Source organism: Rhagoletis pomonella, unplaced genomic scaffold (assembly GCF_013731165.1).
Source record: "Rhagoletis pomonella isolate Grant_MI unplaced genomic scaffold, Rhpom_1.0 Rhpom_scaffold_00004, whole genome shotgun sequence".
In the NCBI taxonomy this organism is placed as follows: Eukaryota; Metazoa; Arthropoda; class Insecta; order Diptera; family Tephritidae; genus Rhagoletis; species Rhagoletis pomonella.
The window spans coordinates 386,375-400,562 of NW_023458558.1; the positions used below are offsets into that span (position 1 = coordinate 386,375).

General features: G+C 40.3%; 1 protein-coding gene across 9 annotated transcripts in view; it reads left to right on the top strand.

The window, feature by feature from the left end:
* The window catches only part of LOC118736765 (protein similar), a 259,354-nt gene that overhangs the window by 9,496 nt on the left and 235,670 nt on the right, over nucleotides 1-14,188 (top strand). For 7 of the 9 annotated variants that reach the window (XM_036466781.1, XM_036466787.1, XM_036466788.1 and 4 more), the window contains one exon: nucleotides 81-336. In XM_036466781.1, coding sequence (XP_036322674.1) covers nucleotides 236-336 — 101 coding nt within the window. In that variant the 5' untranslated portion in view covers nucleotides 81-235. The remainder of the gene's footprint in view (nucleotides 1-80; nucleotides 337-14,188) is intronic. The other 2 variants (XM_036466782.1, XM_036466786.1) reach the window with 1 other exon arrangement.

The following is a 14,188-nucleotide window of genomic DNA, read 5'->3' on the forward strand; positions in this document are numbered from 1 at the left end:
GAAAATCGACTGTAATCTTAAAGGGTCAATGTTGAATTTTTTTTTATATGCATTGTGTATTATGTGTATTGTATCCAAAGGATTTACGTCAATAATTTGAGACGGAATAAAAGGCGATAATAATAGCGGCTTCCCAATCGGTTAAGTTTCTCAAATGATATATGTACATACATCTAACAGAACAGAGAAAGTGAAATTAAAATTTATTTAACAAAGTTAAAAATTGCTCGAGAAAATGGTTGCAGTCAATTCAAGCATCAATAAACCTGGTGAAATAGCAGGTGTCAAGTCTAAAGCAACACTGACAGCCACTGGTAAACCTAAAGAAAAGCGAAGGTAAGTTAAAAAAGTTATTAAAACCGAATAAATTTAAATCTTTCTTTTCCACGTGGGTTGCCTCAATTCCATACGAAGACCATTGATGTAGCATTCCTCATTTATTTATTTATTTATTAATTAATCTAGAAAATAAACATTTCGTACAGACTATTTGGTGAAGATGCTACGCGACAAGAAACAATCTCTTCGTATGCCCGGAAAACTCGACGCAACTGTCGCCTCTGTCGCTGTGGTCAGACCCTTTAGAGGCTTCACGCTTCTTGTGTCTCCGTTAGTTAAACTTGACGACAACGACTGAGATACTAACCGATCTGGGAGGGATTGATGTTGCCGGTACAACAACAACAACAACAACCGAACCGTACCCTTCTCTTATAAAAGATTATAGTACCGTTAATTTCTTCATGATCCAATCATCGGATCTAAACCAAATTAGTATAGATAATACACTTCTTTAAAATAATTATAGAAATTATTTACGTGGTCCGACAGTCAGGCAGCGCTCAAGACCCTCACATCCATATCTGGCCAAGGACTGTCACTCCAGCAACACTCCCCAAAAAGTCTTTGGGGAATTTTTTTGCTGCTACAACAACAACAACAACCCTCACATCCATCCCACGACAGCCGGTTCTACGCATTCCCACCACAGCCGGTTCTACGTACCGGAATGACTGGTTTTACCAGACCAAGGAAGGGCTGTTGTTTCGGCGATCTAACCTCGGTTAGGTCGTCGAAGTATCTCAGAAGTTGTTCGTCCATAGGGCTACATTCGCTACGTTTTCTCCTACTCAGGGCTGGCATCGAGTCAAACCCAGGACCAGAAACCTACACCTGCTGTGTATGCCAGAGACGACTACACCACAACTCCACCTCTGTCAAGTGCAATGCTTGCGAGGGGTGGTGTCACCTTAGAGTCTGCTCAGGGCTACGGACACATCGGCAGTGGACCACGCCGTATGTGGCCCCCTGCTGCTCAAACAGAGCAGCCTCCACGGCAAACCTCAGTCCACCAGAGCAGCCTCACACAGTCATCACAGCACAACAACATAATAACACCACAGACCATACCACAGCCACGACAGACCATAAAACACACACAGCCGCACCACCACCCACACGCCGCCGCCAACAACTCCTGGTTCCTACTCCAATCTTCACGGTATGTCAGACCAGGATATTCCGTAATGTGACATCAGTCAAGTGCAACACCTGCCTTGGCTGGTGCCACTTTAGGGCATGCTCAGGTCTGCGTACCACGCGAGACTGGACGAAGAACTTCGAGGGCCCGTGTTGTGCTGCTCGGTCGCAGACCCCAACTGCGATGCCTCCCGCCACCACCACGGGGGGCAACCATCACAGCAGCGCACACAGCCAACGGCAGTAAGAACACACACATCCCTTACACCCCACATCACAACACGTCTCCCGAACCACATGAAGCTCCTTCAATTTAACTGTAACGGGCTACAGAGCAAGGTTGAGGAGATAACCGTCTTTATGTGTCGGCATGGTATATTGATAGTTGCGGTCCAAGAGACGAAGTTGCACAGCGATTCAACATTGTTGAATTGTGCCGGGTACAACGTGCACCGTCGAGATCGCGAGCGAGATAATGGTGGGGGCTTAGCGTTCATCACGCACCACACCGTGCAGTGTCGTCTTATCGAAGCAGACATCGACCGCAGGGATACCACCCTAGAATGTCAGGGCATTGCTATCCGGTCCGGCGATGTCGAGCTCGAAATATTTAACATATTTGCAGCAGCTCGCTAGACATCACCATAGTCAGCGCTGGTCTGATAAACAGCATAACATGGCGACCTATGCTGACTTTAGTATCAGACCATCTACCCATAGTCATCTCGATAGATAAACCAACCGACTTTGCCTCCGCTAAACATCGGACCTATATCAACTTCTCTAAAGCTGATTGGAAAGGTTACGCGGAGTTTACTGAAAACACCTTCACTGCGCTTCCCACACCAACCGACGTCCATCTCGGTGAACCTAAGTTCCGCAGGGCTTTCACTGCTGCTGCAGCTCGCTTCATACCGGCAGGATGTATAACGGACTCACAACCAAACTTCCCTGCCGAAGCGGCTGTTCTAGCCCATGAGCGCGACAGCCTTCGTCAGGCCGATCCCGGAGATCCCCGTATTAGGGAGATTAGGCAACTAGTAAACGTACATAAGCGGAAGAAGTGGGAGGAGCATCTGAAGACCTGTAACTTCGCCTCTGGTGTGAGTAAGCTTTGGTCAACCGTGAGGCCACTGTCCAATCCGACGAAGCACGACGACAGAGTCGAAATTTCTTACGGCGACCATGCTTCGTCGGACCCGGAGCGATGCGCGAGCTATTTTAGCCGGCAGTTCATACTGCATCCTCCGGTGGACAAAGCCAAGCGTCAAGTGACCAGAAGGCTGCACAAACTGCCAACAACTTGTGCCCCCCTTGCTTTCACTTGCGGTGAAGTTCGGGTGGCCATCGGGAAGCCGAAAGCCTCCAAAGCCATGGGTCCCGACGGAATATGCATGCTGATGCTGAAAAATTTTGTGTCCTGCGGGGGTAGCGTACCTAACGGAGTGTCCATGGCCACTCTCATCATCCCAGACATCTGGAAGGTGGGGAGAGTGGTCCCACTGCTCAAACCGGGGAACCCGCCAACATAGGAGATTCTTATCGTCCGCTAACACTCCTTTCCCCGGTAGCGAAGACACTCGAGGCCTTGCTACTCCCGTACTTCACAAACCACTTGACCCCAGCGAAGCATCAGCATGGCTTCCGTAAAGTGCACAGTACAACAACAGCACTAAACGCCATAAACACTCAGATGACTCGTGGCCTTAACTGTAAACGTCCCTGTCAGAACGATTCTAGTAGCGTTGGACCTGTCAAAGGCTTTTGACACTGTCAGCCATTCCACGCCACTAGAAGATATAGAGGCTTCCTCTCTCCCACCGAGGCTCAAGCTGAGTGGTCGACACTCGTCGGTAATGTTTAGAGACAAATCGAGCAAAATTAGAAAAATAAAACAGGGGGTTCCACAGGGTGGCGTCCTTTCCCCACTACTGTTTAACTTTTACATTTCAAAGCTCCCTCAACCACCAGAAGGAGTCCGATTGTCTCTTACACCGACGATTGCTCGATCATGGCGATTGGGAATGGAATTGATGACTTGTGTTCGAAAGTAAACGGATATCTCTCTGACCTTTCTCGCTTCTTCACTGCAAAGTGTCTAGCCCTCTCCCCTACGAAATCCTCTGCGACCCTGTTCACAACCTGGACGAAGGAGATCAGGCTACCGCTTGGAATTCACGTCGATGACACACCAATTCCGACGGTGAATAATCCTATAATACTCGGAGTAACATTCGACAGCCTGCTATCCTTCTCTGCGCACACAACCGCTATTGTCAATAAAGTACAGAACCGCAACAAGGTCCTCAAGTCGCTAGCCGGCAGTACTTGGGGCAAAGACAAAGAAACGTTGCTGGTAACATACAAGGCAATAGGCCGGCCGGTTTTAAACTACGCAGCGCCAGTGTGGTCGCCGGGGACTAGTAGGACGCAGTGGACGAAGCTACAGACTGTACAGAACACCGCACTCAGGACAGCGACAGGATGCCTCCTGATGTCGCCCGAACATCATCTCCACGGAGAAGCGCAAATGCTCCCCGTAAAGGAGCACAACATAATGCTGTGCAAGCAGTTCCTGATCGGGAGCCACAGAAGTGGCCACCCAAACAGACAGCTGCTTGCAGAGGAGCCCTCGCCTAGGCACGTCAGGAGGCATCTATATGAACTGACGGACGAAGTCCAGAGGTTCATCAAGCAACCTCTGGACCCGTCAGCTTACCGACTGGCCCTGAACGGCATTCACAGGGAGTCTGTCTCGAGTTATGTAGACTCTAGACATGTGAATGCCGTTCTAGGCATACCGCCCCCGGACATAGACGAGACGGAGCTTCATCTGCCTCGGGAGACACGAACGACAATAGCCCAACTTCGCTCTGGCTACTGCAGCAGGTTAAACTCCTACATGAGTAGATTGAATGAGGATGTGCCAAATGAGTGTCCGGCATGCGGAGAGACCCCACATGACTCGAAACATCTCTTCGCATGCCCGGAAAACCCGACAACCCTAAAGGCTTTGTCCCTGTGGACCAACCCAACAGAAGCTGCACGCTTCCTAGGGCTGCCGTTAGTGGAACTTGACGACAACGACTGAGATACCAACTGTCCTGGGCGGGGTTGTTGTAGCCGCTACAACAACAACAACAACAACAATAAAGTACAAAGCTGCAACAAGGTCCTCAAGTCGCTAGCCGGCAGCACCTGGGGCAAATAAAAATAAACGTTGCTCGCAACGTACCAGGCAATTGGCCGGCCGTTTCTGAACTACGCTGCGCCCGTGTGGTCACCGGGGACTAGTAGGACGTAGTGGATGAAGCTGCAGACTTGCCAGAACACGGCACTTGGACATCGACAGGATGCCTCTTGGATGTCGCCGCAACACCACCTGCACGAGGAGGCCCACATGCTCCCTGTTAAGGAGCATAACACAATGCTCTGCAGGCAGTTCCTGGTTGGGAGTCACAGAAGTGGGCATCCAAACAGGCAACTCCTTGCAGAAGAGCCTTCGCCCAGGCACGTCAGGAGGCATCTCTACGAACTGACGGACGAAGTCCAGAGGTTCATCAAACAACCTCTGGACCCGACAGCTTATCGACAAGTCTTGAACGGCATTCACAGAGAGGCAGTCTCGAGTTATGTAGACTCCCGACCTGTGAATGCCGTTCTGGGCACAAACAGCAGACGTGGACGAGACAGAACTTCGTCTGCCTCGGGAGACTCGGACCACAAAAGCCCAATTGCGCTCTGCTTACTGCAGCAGGTTGAACTCATACCTAAGCAGACGATATTCTTAACGAATGCCCGGAATGCGGAGAGTCGCAACATGACTCACAGCATCTCTTCGTATGCCCTCGGGCTGCACGCTTCCTAGGGCTGCCGTTAGTAGAGCTTGACTACAACGATTGAGGAACTAACCGATCTGGGCGGGGTTGCTGTAGCCGCTACAACAACATTCAGGAATTAGGTGCAACTTAGGGCCACCAAAATTAATTTCGGTGCACACTCGGTTTCCGAAATATTCGCAAAAATGTGTTTTGGGTCAGCTAGCGTGACGTCACGTATTCTCCGTTGTAGGATCGACGTGTCCACAATCTCGTTGTCGGCTCGTTGACCGTCCCGTTGTTCTAACCTTTTTCCGCACCATTATTTCTACCGTTGCTGGTTCCGTTAACGTCGATGTCCACTTCATTAAAAACCAAAATTTTGCAAAAAAGTTTAATTAAAAAAAAGGTGACATTTTTAATTAAATTTATTGTTAATTCAAACCGGCATTAGAAGTAATAAAGTCAACCCCAGGATTGTTCTATATTGAAAAAATAGACCTTTAGATTTTATTTTTAAATCAAAAAATATTTAGAGGTCGTTCAAAGCTCTCAAAGCTTTCCATGTATTTTAAATGGGAAAAACAACTTTTCTTAGGAATGGTATAGAATTCTTGAGAATCAGTATATCAACGATATCCAATTTTTTTATTTAACTAGTTTTTAATACTAAAGACATTTTATTTATCCGCACGTTGCATTTTCTGACATTTCCTGGGGCTTCGGTCGGACCTATAAAATATAGTTAACTTTGGGCGCTTTGAGCGTCCTCTAAATATTTTTTGATTTCAAAATAAAAAATGGGGGTATATTTTTTCGGTATAGAACATTCCTAGGGGGTGAGAGCATAAAAATTCCCACCTTACTTTTCACATGCACTTTTAGACCACCCTAGCTCATTTTGTATGCGATTGCAATAAATGAGCTATCAGTTTATTAAAAAATAGATTTAATTTTGGATCGTATTTGTATTTTATATTTTCAAATTGTGGAAATTATCGATGGTCAAAATTAAAAAAATTAAGAGAAATGTGGTTTTTTTTTTAAATTTACCCTATAAAAAATCCCAACAAGCCAAGTCCGACAATAGATTATTATACATATACCAATTTAAAGGCCTATATATCAACCTGTCATCTCTGTCTTAAATCTACAATATCGTATTTTCTGACCTAAATCGCAGGTCGCGACCGTTGAATGACCTTTAAAAAGTGTAGAGAAATAGGAAATTATATTTCTCAAGAAAACAAATCGAATTAGGGGGTAGGGTCTTGAAATTAAAAAAATAAAGCGTTTACGATGGGCTCCCTAATGTACATATGTATGAATTAGGGATGTTGCGAATGTGGAAATTTAGACATCCGCGGATGCGAATGCGGGTGCGGATGTTTAAAAGCTAACATCCGCGGATGCGGATGCGAATGCGGATGTCATGTATTTTTAAGAAATAATTAAGGTGTAAATGTAAATAAAAAATGGAAAGGTTAATAACTTTTAATAATCTGCTTCATCCTGAGTTTTGCCCGAAAAAAAATGCACCCGAAAATTTGTATTCCGCCCATAGTAAATATGTACATGAAAACCAAAAGTGAAAAGTGAACCGGTTCGGGGAAAATTAAACTTATGATAAGACTGAATGTTTTTATAGTACTTGAATTTAAAAATTGGAGCATTGTACTTAATAAAAACTTCTTGAAGGGTCGTAAATCAAACCTGCGCCACTATATAACAACTCGCTCGAGGCGACAAACTTGAAAAACTTGAAACTTGGCAAAATTGTAAATCCTTTTCGATTGACGCTGCACCAGTTGAGAGAACTTTCAGTTATATTTATTTATTTTTATTGAGGTGCAATAACTACTTTTTGAGAATTTCATAGGGACTGCAAATGTCGGATGTATCCTCCTGACTTTCATCTCCATAATCTAGCAATTATAATATTATTTCCTGAGCGAAAATTGGCTCAAACCTCATATTTTTAATTCCGAAATTCTTCCAAATGAATATCAAATATACAGGAGTGACCGCTCCCGCTCTTGAGTTAAGCTACGAAGTCATAAATGAAATATGTATATAATAATAAGTCGTATAGTTCAAGTACTAGATATGTTTTTGCGAAAGCAAATTTCAGGAAAATTAACAAAGAACTTTCAAAGTTATCTTGGCCAATATATAGAGATGACGTGGAGCGTCGCGTTAAGCACTTTAATGATACTGTTTTCAATTTGTTTCGAAAGTATGTGCCAAAACGTAATATTGTTCATGAAGAACCAATACAATTATGGTTCACTAAAGAGCTTAAAAAATTGAAAAATAAAGTCACATTATTTGAAACTGTATATAAGAACGGGCTTACACAGTGATTACGTAAAGTACTCAGTTTTGCGGCATAGCTACTTTGCATTAAATAAGAAATATTATGATTCATATTTATGTAAAATTAAGAAGAATTTAATTAACTACCCTAAATCATTTTATGGTTTCGTAGATTCAAAGCATCAAACATCTGCGAGCCTTTAACAACTCCATTCAATTTGTCACTAAAACATGGCGTTTTTCCGTCAGCCTGGAAGGAGTCTTTCATAATACCACTTCACAAAAACGGCAGCAGGTCCTCTATAGAAAACTATCGAGGCATAGCGAAGCTCTCCACTGTCCCCAAATTATTCGAAGCAATTATTGTTAATCAGCTGACATATTCTATATCGTCTTCAATTTCACAATCTCAACACGGGTTTTCAAAAGGAAAATCTACTATCACTAATTTATTGGAGTTTACAACTCATGTCTCAAACGGTTTTAGAGAAAATGCTCATACCGACGTAATATATACCGATTTCTGTAAAGCCTTTGACAAAGTATGTCATTCGTTACTCATCCGTAAACTCGACCTAATCGGCTTTCAGCCCAGTCTTCTTCAATGGATCTCATCCTACCTCTTTGATAGAACACAAAGAGTTATTGTTAATAATTGTGCTTCCAACAGCATTAAAGTTTCTTCAGGAGTTCCTCAGGGAAGCCACCTTGGTCCGATTCTGTTCCCGATATTCATTAATGATATTTCTTCTATAATAAAACATTCAAAAATTGTAATGTATGCCGATGATGTGAAACTTTTTAAAACATTGTCCTCTATCGAAGAAAGGTCTTTGTGACAAGCGGATCTGAACAACGTTTTTGCATTTGTAAGGCGATGGTCAAAAGAGTTCAAAGATCCTTATGTTACAAAAGCTCTTTTTACCAGTTTAGTTAGACCTATACTAGAATACGGATCTATTGTTTGGAATCCCCACTACCAAGTTCATTCAGAAAGGATTGAATAAATTCAAAAACATTTCTTGCTTTTTGCATTGCGTAATTTTAACTGGGATTCAGATTACAATTTCCCCCCTTACACAAGTCGTCTAAAGCTCATAAATTTGCCTACACTCGCAAGTCGTAGAGAAGTGCTAGGTATAATATTTATCGTAAAATTAATGACAGGCTTGATTAATAGCCCGGCCCTCCTGGCTAGGGTAAATTTTGATGTTGCTTCTCGAGTGTCAAGACACTTTCGATATTTTTAAGGCCATGCAAAACTAATTTTGAACTAAAGAATCATTCCGTGGTTTATGTCAAGATTTTAACTCTCATTCCAGCACGTTTGACATATCGGACTCGATTTTTACTATAAAGAAAACTATTATTTGCACTCTCAATAATTGAAATACTATCTTTAGCATATCCAATCAGCTGATGAATTTGATTCTGTAGCTGAATAGTTTTAGATCTCGACACTTAACAAACTCCTGTTTCCACTACTCGACACCAAAAAAACTAAAAACAAGTAAGGAAGTCTAAGTTCGGGCAGAGCCGAACATTAAATACCCGGCGCAAGTATTAAATATATGTTTTTTCACCTCTCCAAAACCTAGCGCTAGATGGTCAGCCGAGTAAATTAGAGTCCTTCAATTTCGAAATATTGCAGTTTCAAGCATTTCTGAAATTTACCGTTATATGAAAAGCGGCCGTAATTTTAGTTCGATTTCAATAATTTTCAACGTTTTGCTTTTATGTGGCAAGCACAATAACCACATCGAGTTTGGTACAAATTGGTGGAACGGTTACTGATTTATATATATGTGATCATAAGTGGGCGGTGCCACGCCCATTTTCCAAAATTTTACCATAAACGTATTTTTTTGGTAAAGAATTGTTGCAAGCATCAATTTTGAATAAATTAGCTTTAATATTTACTGATTTATCGAAGATTTTGTATTTTTCTAAATTATCGTTATATGGGATGTGGGCGTGGTTACCGTCCAATTTTAAACATTTTCGGCGATTTTGTAAGCTGTACCAAGGTCAACAACTGTGCCAAGTTTGGAAGAAATTGGTGCAGCGGTTACCAAGATATACACATGTAACCATAAGTGGGCGTGGCTACGCCCATTTTCCTAAAATTTATAATATTCTTCTTTTTCGTCTATTGTAAATATCAATTTTGAGTGAATTATCTTCAGTAGTTACTAAAATATCGCAGTTTTCGTATTTCTGGAAATTACCGTTATATGGGAAGTGGGCGTGGTTACAGTCCGATTTCGCCCATTTTCAATACCAACCTACCTTGGATTGAGGGAAACCTACATACCAAATTTCGTTGAGATAACTCAATTTTTGCTCGAGTTATCGTGTACACGGACGGACGGACGGACGGACAGACGGACAGACGGACGGACAGACAGACATGGCTTAATCGATTTCTTTTTTCATCCTGATCATTTATGTATATATTTGTCTATATCTATCTCGATTCGTTTTGGCTGTTACAAACAACCGTTATGTGAACAAAATTATATATAAGGTTCCGTACGTCATGCGTACTGCGCCCCTCGTGTCGGTTGGGCGGGAATGGAGGGTAAAAAGCCGTTGGGATTAATTAATTAAAATTCTGTGACTGGTTAGATATACGTCTGTGCTTTTGCGCAATATTCCAGGGACCGAAAATAACAGTTATTTTTTCCCGAGTTAAATTTGTCCTAATATTTTTTATTCCGAAATAAACGTCCTATCCGAGTAATAAAGAAACCGCTTATCCAAATTAAACAAATTTGGTATCATAGGAAAGAGGACTGAAATATCTTTTAAACAGAAATAACGAATGAAGGTTACCAGCTCTATTTATATTTTTTTTATAACTTAATACTAAAGAAATTCATGTAAATACATACCTGACCCAATGTTTGTTCTATGGTAATTAATTAACATTTTTTATTGAAATATTTTCAATGTGAGGCTTTCCTCTTTTAGACATTTTAGTTTTGAAGCTATTCGAGTCCTCTTTTATTGTATACCAAACTTGTTTAGTTTGGATAAGCGGTTTGTTTATTATCCGGAAAGTACTTTTATTTGGGAATAAAAAATACTTGGGTAAGTTTAATATTCGCATTCGCATTCGAATATTCGCAACAACCCTGGTATTCGAATCTGACTGAAGTCGACTACTGTTCATCGGTTAGCAATATTCGAGTAGTCGAAAGCTGTCGACTATTCGGATAACCGTCCACTTTAGATTATTCGGTTAATCGAATATTTTAAGTTCGAGTTTTTTTTTGCATTTACAGGTACATATATATACATATGTATATATATTTTCATTGTGGAAAGCTTCGGCTGAATGTGCGCTAATTATTGAAATGTTATTGCGAAATATTTTAGAGACAATGACTAAAGCAATACCTACCTCTCATTTTCGCGATTTTTGTTATGGATTTTTGTTAAATGGTTGTTCAGTGAGGATGTGGAGGAGTTGTAGCACAAAACTTAATTTATATTTTGTTTTTTACCAAATAAGCTGTACGAAATGTTTATTTCTAGATTAAATAAATAAATAAATAAAACTGCACCACATATGGAACATGTTACTTCCTTTTCGTCCTCTGATTTTTTGAAAAAATCCCAAACCCAGCTTCTTTTTCGTCCGCTCATTTTTGTATCTGAATATACATACATATGTGTGCATGTATATATAAATTTTTTTTTTTTTCATTTGTCAAAGAAATTTCAATGAAAGTTCGGTTACTGAAATTCGATTTGCTGCAATGCTCGAGTAGTCGAAGCAAAGCAAATATTCGAATAATCGAAGGCGGGCGACTATTCGAATACCATTAACCGACTAATAAGCATGCGAACGGTTACGAATCGAATAATCGGTTAACCGATTAGAGCCCTACTATTTAAGTCCTCTTTCATTTGATACCAAACTTGTTTAATTTGGATAACCGGTTTGTTTTTTTATTCGGAAAGGACTTTTATTTCGGAATTAAAAAAATATTTGGCCAAGTTTAACTCGTAAAAAAAAATAACTGTTATTTTCGGTCCCTTCAATATTCACATTCGCAAAAGATCCGCATTGATTATGGCGGTTAGGGCTCGATATGTATAATTGAAGTTAATGTGGATTTGCTTCACTACTACTAATTATTAATATTTTCCAATTCATATTAATTTATTATATTCAATTCAATACAATCAAAACGAATATTTCATGTACCGTTTTTAACTTGAATGTGATCTTAATAATATCACGTATTCTACGTTTAAGTTTAGCGGCCGTGGCTCCGACACAGCCCGCAGGTCAAGTCGAAGGCGCTGGACTGATCGTTTTATATAAATTCCGACGAACTCAGCTGCCAGTCAGCTGATTTTAAGAAAAAGTTACAATACTACAATTTTTTAAAACAGATTACTCAGAATAAATGTATACCTTTAAATTATAATACATGTTAAAAAAAAATCTAGATAGCAAACAGGTTCGCTTCGGCAAAATCTTCGGTCCTTTTTTTGCCGAAGTAGAGCATTCGGAATTAATCGGAAAACCGAAGCCGAAAGTTCGGTTGGACTCTACTTATTAGCAGGGCCGAAAAGTTTAAGCTTTTGCTTGAAATGGCTTATTTTGCTTATTCAGAGTTTCCAAGCTTAATTTTAACGATCACGCTATTTTGCTTATTTCAATGTATAAAGCTAAGTACAGACCTTTTAAATAAATGGTCAAGAAATAAATTGCTATTATTTCGTGTGTGTGAATAGAGGTGTCCAAGGAGTTTCGACGTCTAATATTCTACAGCCTGCTGTCTCACTTTTTCCTTAGAAATAATGGAACGGGCTAATATTTCTGTTGAAAACAAGGATGTCTTGTACTCTTCACAAACAAACTTTAGCAAACCATAGTAGAAAGCGTAGCAAATTTCTTAAGAACTTCGTACTGCTTAAGAAAATTTGACTCAATAATTTTTTCTTGACCATTGCTTGGGTTTTTTTTATTCGTCGAACTAAAGAAATGTTTACTAATAATAACATAAAAAAAAATTCGGTTTTTAATAATCCGTAACTTCAATGCATTTCTGCTTGGATCCGTAGAGACGACGGAAGGCATTGGTATTATTGAAGAGATTAAAATAATTTATCTCAAATGGAGAATAACGAATATTAAAAAAAAAAAAAACTACCCGCGCAGATCTTCATCATTTGAGATAATCAAGCAACACTTATATGTCCATTGTAATTTTCCAATCCTTGAAATAAACCGAATAAAAAAGAAACATTAAACCTAACTTAATTTTTGTGGTTTTGCGAGCATATTTACCAATGTTTTAGTGCTTATCTAAGCGCTTAAAATGGATTTTTCCGTGCTTATTTTCTTCGGCCTTATTAGTCATTATTATAAACTACCACATTTCGGGTGGATAGTAGGGCAAAGTCCATGGGTGCATTTTACAACTCAATAAGGTCTTGCCATAACCAGCATTGGCTGTGCTGTAAATACTCTACTTCCAATATCCTCGGGCGAGCTACTTCTGAAAAGCCGATTATTTTCTAATTAAGGTAAAGAGACCCTTTCTTAAGCTGATGCGACAGGATTTATGTCTCTTTATCCGTTTTTGTCCATACAGTGGGGGAAAATAATAAGTCTTTGGTATCTTTAATTTTAATTTGATTTTTGATCTCGAAAATGTCGGTTTTTCAACGAACCCCTTAAAATTAATTTTTTCAGCAGCCACTTCCTACGCTAATAAAATCGTCAAATAAATGTCAGTACTATAAAATTTAGTTTTTACAACGATCTGCACTGATACTTTTGAATATATTTTAACGATTGCTGTTCAGGAATTTCTGGAACGTGTTAAAATTTCAAGTGAACCAAGCTTTAGTGGACTCTAGCTACAACCTATATACATATATTATACGATACGACACTTTTTTCAACTATCGATAGTCGCCTATTTTGAAACAAAAAAAAAAATCATACTGGGACGTATTCATAGTCAAAATTAAGTTGGTACTTAAAGTTGGTTGTAACTTTATTGACTCATCCAAAATTATGCTAAAAAGCCATAACTAACTTTAAGTATCAACTTAATTTTGACTATGAATACGCCCCATTGCATTAACAGGTCCATTCTGCACGTTATCGATGATTTTGTAACCGGAAAAATTTACTACCAAAAAATGTTACCAGTTCTTGTAACCGCGATTCTAGGTACGTTGGTAATGCAGTTACAATATTCAGCAATTCAGCTATGAAGAATTGTGCAAATTCTGGCATTGCATATTTCACGGGGCAATACTTTGTTACCAGCTTATGCGATGGTAACAAAATTTACCGGTTACAAGAGTACACAGAATGCGAAAAGGATTTCAAAATTGACAGGAACTTTATTTACCGGTCACAAACTTTTTATTACCAGCGCAAAAGAGACCTGTAAATCGATGGCTGAGTGGAAGATCGACCTATCTCGGCAGCCAGTTCGAAAACGCTCTATCTCAAAAAACTTTTCAAGAGCGCCCTATTTCAGAATTTAATTGAAAACACCCTATCTCAAAATTCGGCTCAAAAACGCCCTATCCCACTT